The following is a 21,229-nucleotide window of genomic DNA, read 5'->3' on the forward strand; positions in this document are numbered from 1 at the left end:
CAGACATACGTACATGCACACACACACACACACACGCGTACAGATATGTGCATTTATGATGGTATAGGATAGGTAATTTCAGACCACGACAGAGGGGCGCCGCCGTCTCAAGCAGACTTACTTGAGCCACGAGAGATACTGATCGTGCGAGTTACTGTGTCGAACGTTGCAAAGTTTGCTTAGCCGACTCAGGCCCGTTCGAGTTGCGACCTGATTGTTGTTGCTTTAGTTTATATGGTCTTTTGTGTGTACTGTCTGCTTGTATGTAATTAATATCAGGTATACTGACCTGAGTATCGACCATCAAGATCGAAACGTTGTCGTTTAATTCAATGAAGTAATTATTTGCCAAAAGAATGGTGTGCGGGCCCTACTGTAGGCCTACCTCCTTCCATAATTGCCTTATTGGCCCTGCAACCACTGTCGAGGTGTGTGTAAATAAGTATGCTCTGTATGTAATTAAAACATCGTGAAAAATTGGAATACTATTTTTTCCAAAGGAACCCCTTACCCTACCTCAGGGATACTCAAATAGATTTACCTGTGGGCCACATTACAAAAATGGCAAGGGGCCAGGGGCCAGTAGATAAAATTACGACATTAATGATACTTGATAACTTCTCTCTTTCAATTGCTTTATTTTCGCAAAATGTATCAAAGTACAATGTGCATGCACACAATATGTAAATAAATAAATGTGTTACATTTTATTGCATAAACACAAAGAGCTGTTTCCATAACTGCACAAATTATTGCACATAACATGAGTAGCTGTTATAATAACATAATAACATAACATGAGTAGCTCTTTGCCTGCCTGCCTGCCTGCCTGTCTGTCTGTCTGTCCATGAGTAGTTATTTGTCTGTCTGTCAATGAGTAGCTGTCTTACTGTCTGCCTGTCTATGAGTAGCTGTCTGTCTGTCTGCCTGCCTGCCTGTCCAATTGTCCATGAGTAGCTGTCTGTCTGCCTGTCTGAGTAGCTGTCTGCCTGCCTGCCTAATTGTCCATGAGTAGCTGTCTGTCTGCCTGTCTATGAGTAGCTGTCTGCCTGCCTGCCTAATTGTCCATGAGTAGCTGTCTGTCTGCCTGTCTATGAGTAGCTGTCTGCCTTCCTGCCTGTCCAATTGTCCATGAGTATCTGTCTGTCTGTCTATGAGTAGCTGTCTGCCTGCCTGCCCAATTGTCTATGAGTAGCTGTCTGTCTGTCTATGAGTAGCTGTCTGCATTCCTGCCTGTCCAATTGTCCATGAGTAGCTGTCTGTCTGTCTATGAGTAGCTGTCTGCCTTCCTGCCTGTCCAATTGTCCATGAGTAGCTGTCTGCCTGCCTGTCCAATTCTCCATGAGTAGCTGTCTGTCTGCCTGTCTATGAGTAGCTGTCTGTCTGACTGCCTGCCTGTCCAATTCTCCATGAGTAGCTGTCTGTCTGTCTGCCTGTCTATGAGTAGCTGTCTGCCTGCCTGCCAGCCAGCAAGTTGGTTAACAGAAAATAAATTGTTATGGCTGAGTAAAATAAAATACAATAAACACAATTTGCCTGAAAATAGATTACCCAGCTATGACCTTTTTCATGAAAAAAAATGAGTAGTGATATGGCTGACTGAGTAAAATAAAACAATCTTCCTGAAAATAGATAGCTATAAGTGAAGAGCAATTTCCGCAATTTCCATTTCCGCAATTTCCGCAATTTCCATTTCCGCAATTTCCTCAATTTCCATTTCCGCAATTTCCATTTCCACCATTTCCGCAATTTCCGCAATTACCATTTCCGCAATTTCCTCAATTTCCATTTCCGCATTTCCGCAATTTCCGCAATTTCCATTTCCACCATTTCCGCAATTTCCATTTCCATTTCCAACTATTAATGGCAGCTGGGTTTCATCATTCAAATAAAATAGAATTCTGTCCGTTTAGCTATAAAATTATGTCAGGGAATAGGGATACACAGTATATGTCTTTCATTTGCATTGCATCCCCCCCCCCTCCCCCCAAGCTTTTATTTTCGTTCGAGTAATAGTAGGCTACAACTCTAATAGTATTACTTATAATAATGTAATTAAAGATAACTTCATTCAGATTTATTTATTTTTATTTCCAGATTTTTCTTTTCTTTTTTTTCTTCTTCTGAGGTTGAGTATCACTGCCCTACCTTTAATTGGAGTGTGTGTGTCAGTGTGTGTGTGTGTGTGTGTGTGTGTGTGTGTGTGTGTGTGTGTGCGTGCACCTGCAAGACATGCATGCATCAAACATTCATTGACCAAAATCTTAGACAATGGAGTTTTTTTTTCTCACTTTTATTGACATTTCATTGTTTCAAACGGAACATGGTGATATCTGTAGAGAATCAGCGTGAGACAGTAAAACTCAAATCAAAACAGAGGTAAAAAAGAAACATATAATTCACCTCTGATTCAATCATGTTGTCATTTGGAAATATTAAACTTTCATTTCAGCAGAATAAAAAACAAACAAAAAAGAAACTTGAATCAATAGAATATCTTCTTAAGACATTAACATAAACATGCCTATTCATTATAAGCATTGTCATAAAAAGGATTTTTTTACCCCCTATTGTGTGCAAATAAAGGACGATGCTCAAAAAGGGAGAGAAATAAATAAATTATCCCAAAGTTTCTCTCTGACTTTTCTATTTACATTTTAATGCAAAGTACGTGATGATGGTCCTTTATATATATATATATAAAAAAAGAAAGAAAAACAAAACAATCCACAACAAAACAGTGCATCATTTTTGTATTGTACAGAAGAGTACACGTCACTGTCGGGCAGAAAACTTATATCTTCATATTGCAACTTTTCATGTTTCAATGTTTTGACATTAATGCCCTACTTGTCATACAAGAGTATTGAACAAAAGTAGGCTACTGGAAATAGCAGATCTACAAGCTTGTAGATCTGCCATTTTTAATAATTTCATTAGTATTTTTTGAAGCCATTAAGAGCTGAGGCCGATTCTACAAATGCCTTCTAAATCACTAGATCTGAATTTTCTACATGCATGCAAAGGACCCGCAAAATCGAAATCTTCTTTTTAGGTCAAAAAATAGCACATGCACAAGCTCACAATGCGGCATGAAGTGACGAGATGTGAGCTTATATATCTGCCATTTTTTGAGAACCACTGTTCTAAATCCTAAGACTTGTGTTATATAATGTAAAATATAATAAAAACGGTTTTGGACATAATATAAGGTCTCCACCCGACAGCGACAGTGTACGTAAGGACGCGTGAGACGAGTTATTTTTTTTGTTCTTTTTACTTTTCTAAGCAACCCACGTAGTCAAAAAACCCAAAATGAAATCAGAAAAGCATGTGATACGGTATGTACAGAAAAAAAAGATGGTTTCATTGTAAGAAAAACCAACAGAATCATATCTATCTTAAAGCTATACAGGTAACTGATAAAAACCTCCCCTAGCAGTAGAGGTTCAATATAGCGTTTGCTTCAAAAGTCTGGACCGACTACTTTGATATGTATTCATTCACCTACAGTATACATGTACTGTATCTTCTTTTCTGGAGAAAAATAAAGACAAAACATTAGAAACTAAAGGCAACGACAGGCAAGTTAAAGGGAGACTTAGCCGCTTGGAAGCCAGCCACATGGCGACATTGTGTTGACATTCGTCAGAGATGGCGATGTTTGTACGGTTAAAACACAGAATGGCGATAACTTTCATGTTAAAACTGGAGCAGGCGTGTCAGATTAAAAGAAAATGGTTCCTTCTTTCCACCTTGGTGGAAACCTTTTCACTTGAGTAATTTTCACGACTTACGAAATGTCACTCTGCCACTATAGGACATAAATTATAATATAATAGCATAATTCACACTTTTTCAAAATATGGTGGCCACTACAAATATGTTTTCCTCCATGTATTTTTTTTGTCCAACATATACTATACATACTATATATTACTTATATATAGTAACTTATATATTACTTCAGTAGGCATATGGGACAATACGAGCTTTCTGCTCAACAGAAATAAATTGTTTACATGTTCCCTGCGGTGTGGGCAGTTAGATACACCATCTCTGGTGAGTGTCACAGTGCTGCCTGGGAGTGATGACGCCACATGAACTAAATCTACCTTTAAAGGCAACTGCATTGTTGTGAAAAGAAAAGAAAAAAAGACACTAACTAACTAACACATCAGCAGACCAGGGACAAAGCAAACCACTCTCCAAATAAAGCTTAATTTCTCTTTGAGAGAGCGAGAGAGAGAGAGAGAGAGATAGAGAGAGAGAGAGAGATGCCGTATATAAGCTTGGAATTAAACCTTAAAATAGTCTTGAGGTGAGGCTACCCTTGAGCATTTGATAAGGGTCAGACTTTCTTTCTTTTCCCTGTTTCAAAACTCTATTAAGAAACTGCAAAGCCGTCCTATTTAAGGGTCAAGTGGCAACTTCACCCTTCTCTTTCTGCAAGTTCCAACTCTTCTCTGATGTGACAGATTGGACTTGTCTGCCTGGCTGGAACACATTTCCAACCAATTGGTTTCACAATAGTTTTTGGAGTCCCCCCGGGTTTACGTAATCCTTATAAATAGTGCAAAGGTGCAGGGCAAACGACGTTTACCGAGCCGTGGATCTGTCCCATGCTGCACCACCACCATCTGACATGCAAAAGCAGACAAATCAAACAAACCCAGGCCCACTTGGAGGCTGCGGTTCATCCCTGGTCTGCGTCTGATATCCTTAAAAAGAGGCAAATCTCCCAAAGGACCACTTTGCCCTCTGTGTATATCATGGAGTACAAGAAAAGTGGTTGAATAAATAACTTTTACAAAGCAATAGTGGTGGATTGGACACACACCAAGTAGTTTAAAAATCTCATGTACATATACGACTTTTATGTGTTTTTTTCACAAACAATGTGGATACGTGATCACCGTTTCCTTCAAGTACACGCCCCTTTAATCCCCACCGACCTTTTACATAGACAGACATCTGCTGAAATACATACTGCACTCTATTGTAAACGGCTACTCTTCTGCAAAGCTCGGTAAATATGTACTTACGTAACGTATATACACACATGGTTTAGTACTCTTCAACGATACAAGGACATGGCCTTGCTGTGATTATTTTTAACCACTTGAACCCCAGCATACCCATTCTGGGTGGGAACATTTGGCCCCATCAGCCTTTTGATCTACAAGATCGAGCTTGTGTATCTATTTTTTGTGTCAACGGGAAAACGCGGTCCGAGAACAGTTGTAACTCAAAGCTTAGAGGGTTGAAGTGGTTAATTAATATAGTACATTTCTTTGATCAAATAGGATGGAATTTGCATTTCGTTCATCAGCTCAACATCCCCCTTTGTAAAAGTGTCAACATGGTGGGGCCAAATCGTCCCTTATTCTTTATAAAAGTACAGCATTATGGTACAATTGAACAGTCAGTGAGATTCTGTCATACCTAAGAACATTGCCCCTCATCATATTATTAGTAACGGGAGTTAACCTGGGGGGCCTTCCCACCCACACAACGAGCACTATGGGGCAAGTCGCTTAACCCCCCCTAATTACTGCAGAGCAGCCGCTCAACATACGAGTATGAAGAAATGAGTGAATACATTTTTTTAACGGCTCACTTTCCAAACTACAATAAGATGTAAGTGTAGCTCGGTAGCAGCACTCAATGGAATGTTATTAATGGCTGTTATTTTCTACAACAACGCGTCCCACACCTGTCATCTCACACTACTGCCGTGACACTATCACGGCGTAGCTGAGTTCAAGAGAGATAATTGGCTGGGGTGATTAAATCTATTCTATTTGACTCGCTCTCCTCTCTCACTTCCCATCAACCCTCTTGCTGGAGTGCCCGTTGATCGTGTGTGTGTGTGTGTGTGTGTGTGTGTGGGGGGGGGGGGGGGTCGCGTGGGGGATGGTGGGTGTGTTAGAGACAGACAGACAGGCGCTTGTTTGCGAACAGAAGGTCGCCATTACAAATCCACCTAGAAAGTGGATTAGAAAATGTAATGCTCTCTCTCTCCGCATCCATCATTTAGAACCGTCGAGGTGCCCTACAGCAAGGCACTTAACCCCCTTTTTGCTGGCGTGGAGCTGCTGGCTGTGATCGTACTGGCCAGTTCCTAAGCATAGACAGACAGGGACGTACCGCAATGTACTTTGCTGAAGTCGACTTCCCCATCCACCGTTTTCAATGTGAATGAGTGTCAAAAGTGAAGAGATTTTGTGGATTAGCTGTCAAGCTAAACACGCGGGCAAGGCTTCACCGAGGTATGACCGTATAAAATCCTTCATTCTCTAAGGCAGGGATTTCCAAGCGATTTAGCTCAAGACCCAACAGAGAAATGTGATGTCTGCCCGGGACCCAAACTAGAGAGAATAGGCAATCTAACAAGCCTGTCCTCAATCTACCTAAAAATCTTGCGTTAAATTTTCATAATAATTTATCCTTTCGTATGCTTGCCATAAGATGTCACCGTATCTGTCTCATTGGTGGGCAGTTCTGAAACGTAGCCTATCAGTGACATAATCAATGGGGATCCAAGCTAATGCTTTCAGGGTTTCTCTTCCTGGAAAATGTATCATGCTGAAATACAAGGTATTATTCTTGCTGGGGGTGGTGTGTGTGTGGTAGCTCTGTTTACAAAATGCTATACCCCCTCCAACTGTATATACTTTCCCCATTTTCAACTGTTTTTATTGTATTGTACTTGCTTTGGCAATATAAAAGTTTGTTTTCTCATGCCAATAAAGCTCCTTTGAACTGAATTGTGTGTGTGTGTGTGTGTGTGTGTGTGTGTGTGCGCGCGTGCGTGGGGTGGGTACAGGGGAGGGGGTAAAATGACCAAACATCATTGGTAGGCAGGTTTCTGTCCGAAGCCCACGTCTGAGACACAGAGTGAGTAGTGGTGTCATCTTTTAATGAGCATTAGTGAGGAGTGGACCAATTAGTATGAAGAAGTGGTGCTCACACCACATGTACATTTTTCACCTTAAGCAGCCCAGCCTAATATATTACACTCAAGCTGGCCAAAGCCGCAGAAACAACTTCAAAAAGATTTCAGATGAAAAGGCTGCTTCCCCAGAGAGACGTTCACATTTCCCCGAAGCTGCCACGAGCGTGCGGATACCACGCACGCACGTGAGGACACCACGCACATGCGCAAGGACCTAACAAAGCTTCCAGGTAGAGCACTAGAGAAAACAGAGGCCGTCTCGTTCTGTGCCGATGTCTATTATTCCCCTCCTGGGAACCAAGTGTGCAGGCGACTTTACAATGGCTCTCCGCTGAGTCAAAATAACCCCGTCAAGATATCGAACGCTATCGATTTGGAACCTATGCAAGGGCGTGCTGAATTGCACTAGACAGCAGAGTGTAATTATAAGTATATGGGGCTGAGAACACATTCAATTACTGCAGGACAACGGGAGAGCGCTCAATGGGTAAACAAAAGACCAGTACAGGGGATGAGGAGAGGCAGACGGAGGGAGAAAGGCAGGATTGTATAGAGGCAGAGTTCACGGTAGCCATTAATCTGATCAGAAAATCACTCCGCCAAGAGAATAAAACCAGTCTGTGAGGTTTTGTGTGTGCGTGCGTGCATGTGTGCATAAGAGTGCGTAAGTGTGCGTGTGTGTGTGTGTGTGTGTTTGCGTGTGCGCATGTGTGTATAAGCAGTGAGTCAGTCAGAATGCCCAAGGGTCTTGAGAGTAGCAGCAACCAGGCCTGTGGGAAGTGCTCCAGAGACAAACATCACACCATCGAGTCACTGGAATCCAAAGGCGTCACCCGCTCCATGTTAAATAGGTTTCCTATGTATAGTCCAGTTGTTTCAGAAGAAAAGAGAGAAGATGCATGGTCATCCCCCCGATGAGTTATGTCCCCCTTTGGACTCGGTAATATTTCACCAGGTGATTTGTCTTGTTCCCTATCTCTCTCCCACAGGCATCATAGCCTCCAACAGCCTTCGTACTGTGGCCTTGCTTTTTCAAATTAAATCCCGCTTTCGTTGACTTTTATTGGCTCTCGTGGCAGGTAATTACAGGTACACTCTGTCAGACATACGTAACCTGTAAGCCATCGTGCCAGGCACGTTAGGAGTTACCGACCTTGCCAGTAACACACAAAAAACACGGGGAGCGAGAGACAGAGAGAGAGAGATATTTTGGCATTTTTGTCGATGCCGCCGAAGAATGGCCTGCTCCCTCCTGTTCGCAAATTTCCCACACAGCGATAAAAGCACTTACCAGGTAATAAGGAGAGTAATGAGTTTGATGTATACAGCTATATGACTACTTTCAATTACTGCTTATTTCCCAGCGCACACCGGTGTTAAGTGAATTCAAATGGAGTCAGGGTTTCACTACAACGCACGTGGGAAATCGAGCCGATGAATGAGAAAACGAGATGCGCGTGGTGAGCGATGGCGGCAATAAGGGAAACAGATGGACAGAATGAGAATGAGATGTGGAGAGAGAGAGAGAGAGCTAGAGAGAGTCAGGAGAGATAGTGAGATAAAAATAACATTGGCAGATGGACTCTATCATGTTATTGTTTGTTAATAAAATGTTATTTGTTCCAAGCTGTATGTTAATAAAATATAACTTCTTCCATTGAGACATTTAGATCATGTGTGTCTAAATTGGACATGATCTTTGACATTTTTCTTTTTTTCCTGATGTTCAAACTTCAATTTCTCCCCAGATCAAGCACGCCAGGCTCTATTAGATCAGCGGTAAACAATCTCAATGAGACGTGCATGATGGGTTCAAATCCGGGAGTAGAACAGTAAAAGTTACATCACAGCTTTAAATTAAATATATATGTAAATGTAACTCAGTTTAGAAAAACAAACAAACATGAATCCCTAAGAGAAAGCATCTTGCAATGGAGAAATGGGGCAAGTGGACTAACCCTGCTCTCCCTTTAAAAATGAAACAATACATTGGAATAAAGAAGAGGCAGGAGGCAGGGGGATTAGAGCGAGGGATGCGGAGGGCAAGTATCTGCTATTAGTCGTGTGAACGGAGCTACTTCATTAAGCCTGGTCGATGGTGCTGACGCACGCACGGCTAGCATACTAATGCTAGCCCCCTCTGCCCCCCCCTCTCTCTCTATCACAAGACTAATTAACATTTCGCCAAACGAACGTGACTTGCGATAAAAACATAACATACATATCAAACAAAACCTCATTGTTCGACATCAATTGTCCATTGTCCACTCTCTCCATTCTCCTCTTTTCTCACAGTCATCTTGTTCCCATTGTATTTGTATTCACACGCCTCCCGATATTCTTTCTCAACACGCTCTCCGCACCCCCGCTTTGAAGAGAGAGAGAGAGAGAGAGAGAGAGAGAGAGAGAATGCCAACACAAAGAATGCAATACAAATATGGGAATAAAGTCAAGGACAGAACGTAAGTAAAAGCACAAGTACATTTAAAAAAAAACTTTCCAGCTGTGTGCAGAGCTTGTTAAGCGCGGGATGGAGACATGCAGGAAAGGCAACAGCCTTGAGTTAACAACAACAACCTCTCCTATACCGGGTAATTCCAACCTCCCATTGTTCCAACAGTCCGACACACGTTGGGCTAGTGCGAGGTCAGGGTTATTTATAATGGGGGGGTCAGAACAGCGGGATGTCGGAATAATGACATGGCACCGTTTGCTCTACATGTGCCAAACAACACCTTTTCCACCCAGCCAAAACGGAGTAAAATGTCAAATAAAACGTTCAATCAGCTTCTCGCGTATAGTTGAAAGTAATGCAGCAGGGCAGTGGTTCTCAACCTGTGCACCTGGGCCTACTGGTGGGCCGATAGGGTATTGCAAGTGGGACCCCAAAAAGATTGGCAAAACACTATAGAGGTTAATGATAACATGACAGTAATATATAGATTTCATGATATGGTTTCTTTAAAAAAAATCGTTTTCATGGGGACACGGATCAATAGCAGTATACTACATGTTGGTTGCACTAATCCAAGCTGGAGCCAAATCGATTGATTGATTGATAGTTAAAATAAACACGGTAGCTGAAAGAATGTCCACCAGGTTAAGCGGTCGGATGGGTGGACCACCGCCAACACTTTTGAGACGTTGCAGGCCCAAGATCCAGTAAAGGGTTGAGAACAACTGCGCTACACAGAGATTAATCTCTCAAGAACAGCTTCCGAGCTGCACTACTGAATCTGTCGGCAGGGGCATCCAGAGAGTGTGTAGGCCTACATTGGGGATTAGTGGATTGAAAACATAAAGGTGCGTTCAGACTTGGATGGTTAGAGCGGCGTGGTTACATACAAAGTCAATGCAAAGACGAGAAGTTGCGCGAGATGGCCGCAACACAAACTGTACGAACCAAGGCGAATATTTAAATTCAAAGTCTGAACGCACCTTTAAGCGCCCGACCCGGAAGTTGTTATCCACATTCTATTGGTGGGGGCGGGGCCCCCATAGGCAAATTAAAGTAAACAAATTGGGTTCCCAGGTTGTGTGTCGATAGAAACATCTGGAAATGTTTGAGAACCACTGCAGTGTACATGGGTCATGTTTTGTGGTTGACATGAGTGCGTTCTTGTATGTGTGTGGTTATAACAAAGAGAGAAAACGGTCCACAATTCAACACAAGCAAAAAAATAAAATAAAAAAAATCGATCCACAAAGAGATCTTTTTTGTTTTGTTTGTTTGTTTTTGTTTCGTCTTTGTTATGGCCTTTCTACCTACATTTTATGTTCAAGTTACTTTTTTTTTTCATCAGTTTTTCTTTCTTTTTTTTTTCTCTGAATGCATTTCATCAGACTTAATAGTTGAAGTAGTTCTTTCTGCGCTCCCCTCCATTTTCATCCTGTTTGTACCGGTGGTCTCGTGTTAGTACGGTCCCAGGAGAAATCATCTACGGCCATCACGTGACTCCTACAGTAGCACATCACCCTGTTATCTTTTAAGATGAGCAAACTGAGCTATCTAGGCTTATCCAAGGCCGAGCAGAGTCCGTCCTTGGAACGTCAAATTCATCCTACATGTTTCATTGTCTTCTCATGCTGTTGCAGCTTCGTCTACCATTATTACTTTAAGGTTTCCGCTTCAGGTGAACAAATCAAAAAAATCTGAGATTCACCCTTTTTTCCCCGGACAGTTTCTTTTCTTTTTTTTCTTTTTGTCCACACCAAGGTGTTTGTGTTACAAGACAGGCACAAGTCGCACGTGCGCACGCTCACACGCACGCACGCATACAAAGAAACACACACAGCTCATATTGCGAGTAAACATCTCCCTCTTAACTCCCACAGAGCAGACGTGTGTACTGTACTGTACCTACTGTACCTATACCTACCGGCGTTTGCGCGGGTTTACTGCCCCCACCCCCCCGCCTCATCCCGCCAAAGCCAGCGAATCAACGCGTGATGTAGCCAGTCAGCTAGCGGCGTGTCAGCTCCACTCAAAAACCTTTTGAATTGTCGATATTGGACAAACCCACCCCTCCAACCTCCACCACCCCGCCTCGGGAGGCGTGTTCCGTCCGTCCGTCCGTCCGTCATACCCACTCCTGCACTGGGTACTTGTAGTAGTGCTGCGTCATGATGGCGCTCTGCTGCGTTCCTTTGTTCTTGAACTGGAAGATGGTGTAGACCAGCACGAGGATGCACAGCGACAGGATGCAGGGGATGACCACGGCGATGGCGTTGACCGTGGTCGGCACGTCGTTGATGGTCACCATGATGTCCACGTCGTCCAGGGGCATGGAGCGGTCGCCGCGGTTGTTGCCGCCGCCCGCCGGCCCTCCTCCCCCCGCCCCGCCGGCGGCGCGCTCCATGTCGGACTGGTCGCAGCCCATCCAGTCACGCAGGATGGACTTGGGGTAGCCGGGCTCCACCGACAGCTTCTGGTTGTCGAACTTCCAGTAGTCCTTCCCCTTGTAGAAGAACGTGTAGTCTGTGGACAGAGACAGGAGGGGACGGCATTTTGTATCAGTCTCAACAACACATCAAACTAATACAATAAACTAAAAAAATATATATAAAGTAATTTAATCCAATATAAATGATCAACGGGCTGCCTACACCCACACTTTCTGATATGAACAATAAGGTTAGCACCTTCAATATCAAATGACACTGATCATCCCCTGTTTCGCTTCTTTAACCTCATGCCATCAGGAAAAAGATACAGAACCTTGCCATGGAAAAAGGTCCGCGTTAGTAGGAGTTTTGTCCCCTCAGCCATCGCGGCATTAAACAAACTGTCCCGCCGATAGCATGGTTCTGTATACAGTGGGGAACTCATGTTTTTGCATTGTCTTGGTGTTTTTCTGTGCTATGTGTTGTTTTGTTGTGGGTGTTTGAACACACCTGTGAAGATGAATAACGATATCCTTCGCGGACAATAAATATTATTATGATTATAATCAATATTATAATTGATTCATATAGGGCATGTCATTTGGGTAATTCTTTTTTTCCAAAGAGTTTCAAAGACTTTCCAAAAAAAAAAAGAAAATGTATTTTGCTTGTTGACAACCGCTGTCTTAAACGAGCAGTTCAGGAGACTCTTGAGTCCTCCTAACACACTCATCAAAATATTGTCTCATGAAAGTGACAAAGACAAACAAATCTCCATGAATTCAGGGTTTTCACGGGGTGTGTAATTGATGAAAATAAGTGAACTACTAGCTCCTTTAAGCCAGTGGTTTCCAAACTTTTTCATGTCAAGGACCCCCACATTGAAACTAATTAGCCCCGTGGACCCCCATTAGGAAATATATGCCAAGGACCCCCATAAGAGAAGATTTTTACAGCTCTAGCAGTGACTCTCATACCATTTAATTTCAAGGACCCCCCGGTTTGACCTGAATTAGACTACCGTCCCCTATTCAATGGCATTTCTATCTCTGGGGACCCCAATTTATTTAATTTATATTGTAAAATCAATGTTAATTTAATTTAATGAGAGAGTACAAATGGAACCAAATGAACCCGTTAGGGTCCATTTGGTTCCATTTGTACACTCTCAGAGTTACAGACCCGTAAGGGTCCATTTGGTTACAAACTATCATTTGGCTGGGGACCCCCTGGAACTCCCTCAAGGGCCCCTGGGAGTCCCGGGACCCCACTTTGGGAACCAGTGCATTAAGCAACCTCAACATGATACAGAAACCCAAAACACTGTGAACTGTCTCGTCACAGACAGTTCTGCTCTGTCACAATGGAAGCGTCACAGTTTGACTTGTTTTGATTGGACCACAGTGTTATGTAATGCCTATGAGACACTGTAGCCACGAGACCGATGTGACTCTACCAGAGAGAGAGAGAGAGAGAGAGAGAGAGAGAGAGAGAGAGAGAGAGAGAGAGAGAGAGAGAGAGAGAGAGAGTAGTCAAGGAGTGGTGGAGACAGAGCTCCACTTCTTGACTGCATGTGACAAATATGAACACACTAGAGAAGAATACTACCCTATAAATTCACAGAAATAACAAAAACAAGGATAAAGTTAGACTCTATCCAGGCAATCCCCTACTTATTAGGTGAAAAAGTTGAATGTTCCAGGTTGGCAGCAAAATATCTATCAGCCTGCCACACAATGAGGGACAATGGGTGAATGCTATAAGTCTACCACAATGAATAGACCAATGTCATTTTTCTTATGTTTTTCCTTGTCTTGTTTATATTATTTGTTCTGATTCTGAATATGTATAATTTATTATTTTGTTTCATACTGTATTTGTACCAATGTACCATTCATACTGTATGTAATGCTTTGGCAATATAAGAATGCTTGTCATGCCAATAAAGTATAATTGAATTGAATTGAATTGAATTGAATTGAATTGAATTGAATTGAATTGAGAGAGAGAGAGAGAGAGAGAGAGACAGAGAGAGAACACAGTAACAACACATGCAGGCTTAAGCCTTTTTTTATACTCTGTCTAGGATGGCGTCGCATGCACACACACACACACACACACACACACACACACACACACACACACACACACACACACACACACACACACACACACACACACACACACACACACACACACACACACACACACACACACACACACACACACACACACACACACACACACACACACACACACACACACACTTTGTGCATGCGTCATCTCCAGACTCCCAGAGGATGGCTTCAAGACCACACCCCAACGAGTCAACGACCATGGCAGCATGTCTGACTGTGATCTAGCCAGCCACCCACACAGAGGTCTGCACCCTGGAGTTGTTGTGCTATCTTACAGCGGGCCACAGGGTCAGAGCCTGACACGCATAAGTGATGATGGGCATATTCCTTCTAGGAGGGCTGTGTGCGTGTGTGTGTTACCATACTTGTGAGGACCGTTGTGAGAGATGGTTGTTTTCATGGTGCACTGATAAAGCTGATCTAGACAAATCCGTGCAGGCTGCCCTGGTTGCAATCATAGCTGCGGTGTCACATTTGCAGCTTGACACCACAGCATTGATTGCTACATACAGGGCACGGCTCTGCAGTCTTGTCTTGTGTGTCTGTGCATGCGTGCGGTGTTCTGTGCTGCAGTAGAACAAACAGGAGAAGGGAATCATTAGCTTGATGTGAGTTGTAAGTGAATTAGTTCCTAACTGCTGCTTAAATTGTTCAGCTGCCTGGAGGGAGAGTCTGACCGAATCTAGCTAAACATATATCTAAATTAAACCTATTCAAACTGTTTTGTTTATAGTGTTACACATTCAAATGGCTTTACCTACAGTATGCAACATGCAAACAGATCGGGGTCTTAGTTCTCCAAGTAAAAAGGGAAGAGCGACGCAATGCTTGTTTGCTAATTAGATACGGTTGTCATTAATCAAACTTATATCATCCTTGTCGGGTGGAAACCTTGTATGTCCAAGACAACACGTTTCATAAAATGGGGGGAAAAAAACAATAAGTTCACAATTAATTAAATGGATGGATTTTGTTACAAGCTCTGGTTGATAATTTTAACTGACTTGTAGATCTGCAACTTTTTGGGAAAATTGTGGACGTGTGATTTGATTTATTACCAAAATAGGTAAACTGTGGAAACATGGAGATACAAATGTGCTGCCCGACAGCGACAAAAAGACCTTTAAAGGTCTTATGACACGCCCCGAAAATATCATTATGATATTGTACATCACATGGTCTCAGCGACGAGGGCGCACTGAGCACTAAAGCTATAGGCTTAGTAAGCTAGCAGGTTAGGTTAGTCGTTAATAATAATAAACCTATATGCAAGTGAGACACTCACAGCCCTCTCGACTGATGAAGGCTCCCTGCGGTGAGTCTGGTATCCCCTTCCACACGGTGACGGGTTTGGGGTACCCCGGGTCGGCCGTGCGCTTCTCCTCGTTGTAGCGCCAGTACTGGTCGCCCTTGAAGAAGTAGGTCTTGCCCACGGGCTCCCAGCGCAGCGCCGTGTCAATGCCGTCTTTGGGCAGGCAGCTGCCCAGCTCCGCCAGGCTGTGGGGGTAGCCGGGCTCCGCCGTCACCTCCTTGAACACCCAGTACTTTTCACCTGGAGAAGAAAGGAAAAGACACCAGACAACGATTAAAAACAAAGCGACGCGACGTCCAACCAGAGAAACTAAAAAGAAGCCTCCCGAGCTCTTTACATTTCTCTCTCTTATACACAATGACAGAGCCGAGAATACATTGGAGGTGTGGTCAGTGGTCAGTGGACATGGTCAAACATGGGTCTTATGTAAGAATAGGTCATCTGACAGACAACCAACAGGTGGAAGCCTTGCTTCCTATGTTTCCAAGGCAGTGTAGTATTTCTCATCTTCAAAATCATATTACACATTGAAGGAAGCATGAGGTCAGTCCGTTGCTCTCAACAGGTTGGCAGAGGGAGTGTAGAGCCCAGGATAATTGACACCGGGGTAAAAAATGGGTTACAAAATCGTGGGATGAAAATGTAGTAAAACAAATAAAATAAACACAGGTCAACGCAGAGAGGAAATGTGTATTGGTGGACTAACTGGACTACTATTGTATATTTAGAGGGTAGTGTTTGGTCATGACCGAAAAAGCGTCCGACAAGTGGAAGGAAATGAGTTTAGCCACCTGCGAGAGTATACCCGCTGCGCCTACACTTGGAAAAACAAATATTTCAGAGATTGGCAACAGCACGTGTATAGAAGATCACTTCACCCATTTTCAACCTATCCTCATATGGTCCTCACTTCTCACTAATGCCCTTTATAGACGGCACCATTTTTTCCCTACTCAATCTGTGTCTCACAGGAAGGCTGTGGACAGTTCAGAAACCCACCTGTTCCAATGCCACCATTGGTAGGCATGCAGTTGTACGATGAAGGGCATCAATTTACAAAGGAAATGTATAGTTGAAATATGGAGACGCAAGGTTTCTCCACGGCAGCAAAGAAACGTAACATTACAAGACATTAAACTGCAAGAAGAGTGCCATTGTCACGTCTTATGCCGGAAGAGATAAGTGATAGAACACACTTTAACACCCAGACCAGAAACATTACCATGGCCTCTGTGCAGACTATAATATATCTTATAATCCTAGAGCAGAAGTCTTTAAAAGGGGGGCCAGGACCCCTAGGGAGTCCTCAGAGTTACAACAGGGAAAATAGCACATCGGCTATTTTTGTCAAAGACGGAAGTGTAGAGGGATAAAAAGAGCAGATTGAGTACAGAGCCAACGGTCATGTTTACTAAGTATGGGTGTTTTAAGTGGTCAAATGTCTGTAAATACACATCAACATGAACCCAATAGATTAATATTGAAGATAATGTGTAAATTAAATAAATAAAAGTTAAGTCTATGCCGTCTATGAAATCTATGAAAAAGTTTAATACAATATGCAGTGCTGGTCCCTGATTCATCTCTTTCTCAGCTAAGGAGTCCTTGGGATGACAAAACGTTGAAGAGCCCTGTCCTAGAGAGAGATCATTGGAGGAGGAACTGCCAGGGACAGAATGGGGACGAGTGCAGCTTTCACCCAGCTGAATCCAGAGTGTAAATTTAATTAATTGGTGGTTCTATGTGGAATAGAAAAACAACTGCTGATCTACAAAGCTCACAGTGCAGTCATAACATGCTACGAGCTACTAGCTATTTTCACTAATGTTCGCCCATTTTTGCGAATGTTCGCCTATTTCCGCCCAGAGAATCAACATCCTAGCGTTCATGTGTAGCTCTATGTATTTTTGAGGGGCGCCAGCCCCTCCAATACATGCACAGCTTTGTGTGTTTGTGTTACTGTGTTTGTAGCACGGAATGTGATGATTTGATTATCTGGTGTCTGATGATGTATGACACAAGTGTGAGTTTTATTTTTCTTGTGACTAAAATGTTATTTTGTCCAATATGTATGCTGGCATATTACATGGTGGTTGTGTTTTGTCTGCCTGCTCTTCTATTGACACATTTAGAATATGCGTCTAGGTTTTGGACACAACCTTCTTTGACACACAATCCTGTTTTTGGCTCGACACAACTTTTTACCCCAGCAAGTTAAAAAATTCTCCCCCACGCAAGCAGGCAGTCTCTATTAGCTGAGTGGTGAAAATACTTACTGTAAGCTGGAGACCCGGGTTCAAATTCAGGGGTTGAACAGGAACGTTACATAGCACAGCATAGCGCAAGTAAACACTATAATAAGATTAAGAGGGAGAGTCAGTCAGCAGCCACGGTTTGGACAACGAAACAATCCTTGGATTGTGGTATATTTTCGCTCCTCAGCGTGCTTCCAAGAATTACACAGTAAGTGAAGTACTATTAGTATCGTTCTCTAAAGTATAGACTCAACCTTCTAATGTTAACTCAGGGTTGAAAACACAATGGCCGTAGGCTTCCTGAGTCCTGCCACCTCAAATGGACGCCGTGGGGTCGATGAATACAAAGTAAGATTAATGCAGGTTGGCTCAATCACGCCACTACGCTCTAAATAGCGATTGACCATGCATGCGGCAAGGTTAACCGCAGTTCCTCTAAACACTCTACTGCTTATCGCTTAACACAAACATGTGCCTGGAGAGAGAGAGAGAGAGAGAGAGAGAGAGAGAGAGAGAGAGAGAGAGAGAGAGAGAGAGAGAGAGAGAGTGAACTCAATGAAAGATTAATGCAACGTATAGCAAAATGCCAGTATGACACAATACAGCAAAGCTGTTTGGTCAGCTCAATTCTTAAAACACCATCTTTTTCCTAAGAGAAGAATAAAGTAAGGAGAGGTCACGATAATGTAAGATTAAAAGCAGGTGGCTAAATGACTGTGCTATGCTGGGAACAGGCTGCATGTACACAAACACGCTAGCATGCACAGCCACAAACACATTATGGGGCATTCCACTCTATGAGTGTGGAGAGGACATTGCTTTCTTTTAAAGACCCCTTAAATTTTGAATAAGGCATACCTAATTCATAGAATCAAAGTACTTAGTGTCTTTGTGGTTGCTGGGTGTTTTTATTGTGGTGTACTGTATATTCATGTTTGTCTTGTCCTTAATGTATGCATTGACCTGAGCAAAATAAATTCCCCTTGTGGATAATAAAGGATATCTAATCCAGTGGTGGGCAAATAATTCCCAATGCATTTTTCCCATAGACATTTCAAAAAGTATTTATTTAAAGACCTTTTAAGCGTCATACTTCTTTGTTTGGCCCAAAACATTGTGTTTATTGTTTATTTGTCACGACAAGAGTTGGCTTTGTCCGCGGCGAAAACGTCTTTAAATAAATATTTGGAAACTGTGTCAGTGGCACGTTTGTCAAGGATTGGAGCAACGTTGACCAGATAGGCTGTCAACACGTCCAGCAAGCGGCTTGAGTGTACACTAGAACAGGCTTGAGTGTACACTGGAACAGGCTTGAGTGTACACTGGAACAGGCTTGAGTGTACACTGGAAGTGTACACTGGAACAGGCTTCAGTGTACACTGGAACAGGCTTGAGTGTACACTGGAAGTGTACACTGGAACAGGCTTGAGTGTACATTGGAACAGGCTTGAGTGTACACTGGAACAGGCTTCAGTGTACACTGTACACTGGTTGTACACTCGGTGAAAGCCACAGCAATAGGCTTGGAGAGCTCACGCTCTCCCCGGTCTCGGCTCCTCCGAAAACAAATTGCCATTTGGGACACAAGCTATTTCCGGGTTAAGCTGGAGGACAGAATGTTTGACGTGAGCGAGTGAGCAGAGATTTGCGTATTGGAATTTGGCTTGAGAGAGATTAACCTCGCATCACCAGGCTTTCCACCTCGGATGAAAGCCTGGTCTGTGTTTCTAAAATTGCTGTGTGAACCGGTCTGGGGCCGGCTGGTAAAAAAAAGGAAGCTCCTATTTTCAAGACGTACTTGAAGAAACGTGTCGGATTCATACGCCGCATCAAGTAGTTGCGTTACATAACACGTTCGTAACACTGCAAATCAGTGACCACATCATGACGTAAGTTACCATCGGAAGGAATTCCCTGCAGGCTAGAGAGAGATAGAGAGACCCTGATATGTCTGCGGCTGCTGTCCATGGTGCTGATGAAGCTGTAGCTGCTGTCCATGGTGCTGAAGTAACTGTAGCTGCTGTCCATGGCGCTGAAGTAACTGTAGCTGCTGTCCATGGTGCTGAAGTAAATGTAGCTGCTGCCCATGGTGCTGAAGTAACTGTAGCTGCTGTCCATGGTGCTGAAGTAAATGTAGCTGCTGTCCATGGTGCTGAATTAAATGTAGCCGCTGTCCATGGTGCTGAAGTAACTGTAGCTGCTGTCCATGGTTCTGAAGTAACTGTAGCTGCTTTCCCGTTTTCAACACCCAGCATTATTCAAATTAAGGATCGCATAATCGCATTCCCGTCAGGTAAGTTTGTGTGGTTGAAAATTGTGAAATGACACTGGACTACTTTATGAAAAACCCATGCAGAGCAGTTCACGCCTGCGACGCGTTGTGAGCTTGTTGATCTGCTATAGCTCATGGTGACCGTTGATACCATGACCAGTGCGTGTGTGCGTGTGTGTGTCATGTGTGCGTCAGAGAGAGAGAGAGAGAGGGAGGGAGAAACTGCAGCTGAGGGTTCAGGGAAAGCAAAGCTATTAATATTGCCTCCTGGTAAGTCGTGATAGCAGGATATTCAGTCAGGAGGTGTGTGTGTGCGCGCGTGTGTGCGTGCGTGCGTGTGCGTGAGAGAGACAGAGAGAGATAGATGGTATGAGAGAGAACGAGAGAGTGCGTCAGAGAGGATGCAAAATGTGGTGAGGAAAAGAAGGTGAGCGAGTGAGACAGAGAGTTAACCAAAAACAAACGGTCTCGAGACAAAGGTACTGGCATACAGATAGGGAAGAGAGAGAATTGTGCACGAGAGAGAGAGAGAGAGAGTAGATATGAGTGACACGCACGCACGCACGCACGCACGCACACACACACACACACACACACACACACACACACACACACACACACACACACACACACACACACACACACACACACACACACACAGACAGGCTGGGTCAGCAGTGAGGGGATGAAGGCCATTCTCTCCATTTCACATTAAATACGTTTTCACGGGCTGAGGTGGGAAAAGGGATTGAGTCCACTGACCCCCGGAGCAGATGGCGGAGGGGATTTGTCCCTCTCAGTGTGTGTGTGTGTGTGTGTGTGTGTGTGTGTGTGTGTGTGCGCGTGTTAATTCAGCTTTCAGGCTATACAAATTGGAAAGTCCCTTGAGTTACAACTGGATGAATTAACCTTATTTTTTTACTGTTTGTCTTGGGCAAAAATAAGAATGTGTGGCAAAGTGGGGTACGTGTCGTGGTATGTCAGGACCCCCCCCCCCCCCCCCCAGGGGTCGTTGAGGGGGTCCTGACATACCTCGACACAAACATGTTTGAGAACCGCTGGCGTAAAGAGAAACCGACCCCCAAGCCATGAAGGAAACTGAATTTAATTTGTGAGAAGAATGTGTGTCCCGTTCAAAAAGAAGGTATTGAGTATACAGCATCAGATTAGCCGCCACCAATTCATTTGTACAATTGATGTTTTTCATTTCATAGGTCTGAGAGGAATTTTTATGTGAAATAATAAATAAATCAAGTGTAGCGAAGAAAATTGTCTCTGCTTGCACCGCTTGGGGGGGGGGGGGGGGGGGGAAGTTGCTGCAAAACCGTAATCCTCTGAAGCAGAAAGTGGAACTTAACTTTTATGTTGGGACTTAAATATAGACGAAGCCAACCTACTTTTGTGAGCTTC

At 43.4% G+C, this 21,229-nt stretch overlaps 1 protein-coding gene across 1 annotated transcript in view; it reads right to left on the reverse strand.

The window, feature by feature from the left end:
- Window positions 1-11,538: 11,538 nt before the first annotated feature.
- mmp24 (matrix metallopeptidase 24) overlaps window positions 11,539-21,229 on the reverse strand; it is a gene marked incomplete at its 3' end in the record, with an annotated part of 57,277 nt that continues 47,586 nt past the window's right edge. The window contains exons 8-9 of the mRNA XM_080792117.1: window positions 15,266-15,532; window positions 11,539-11,936 (exon numbers count right to left, since the gene is read on the reverse strand). Coding sequence (XP_080648243.1) covers window positions 11,539-11,936; window positions 15,266-15,532 — 665 coding nt within the window. The remainder of the gene's footprint in view (window positions 11,937-15,265; window positions 15,533-21,229) is intronic.

The sequence above is a fragment of the Protomyctophum bolini genome (genome assembly GCF_963924005.1).
Source record: "Protomyctophum bolini genome assembly, chromosome: 2".
Classification (NCBI taxonomy): domain Eukaryota; kingdom Metazoa; phylum Chordata; class Actinopteri; order Myctophiformes; family Myctophidae; genus Protomyctophum; species Protomyctophum bolini.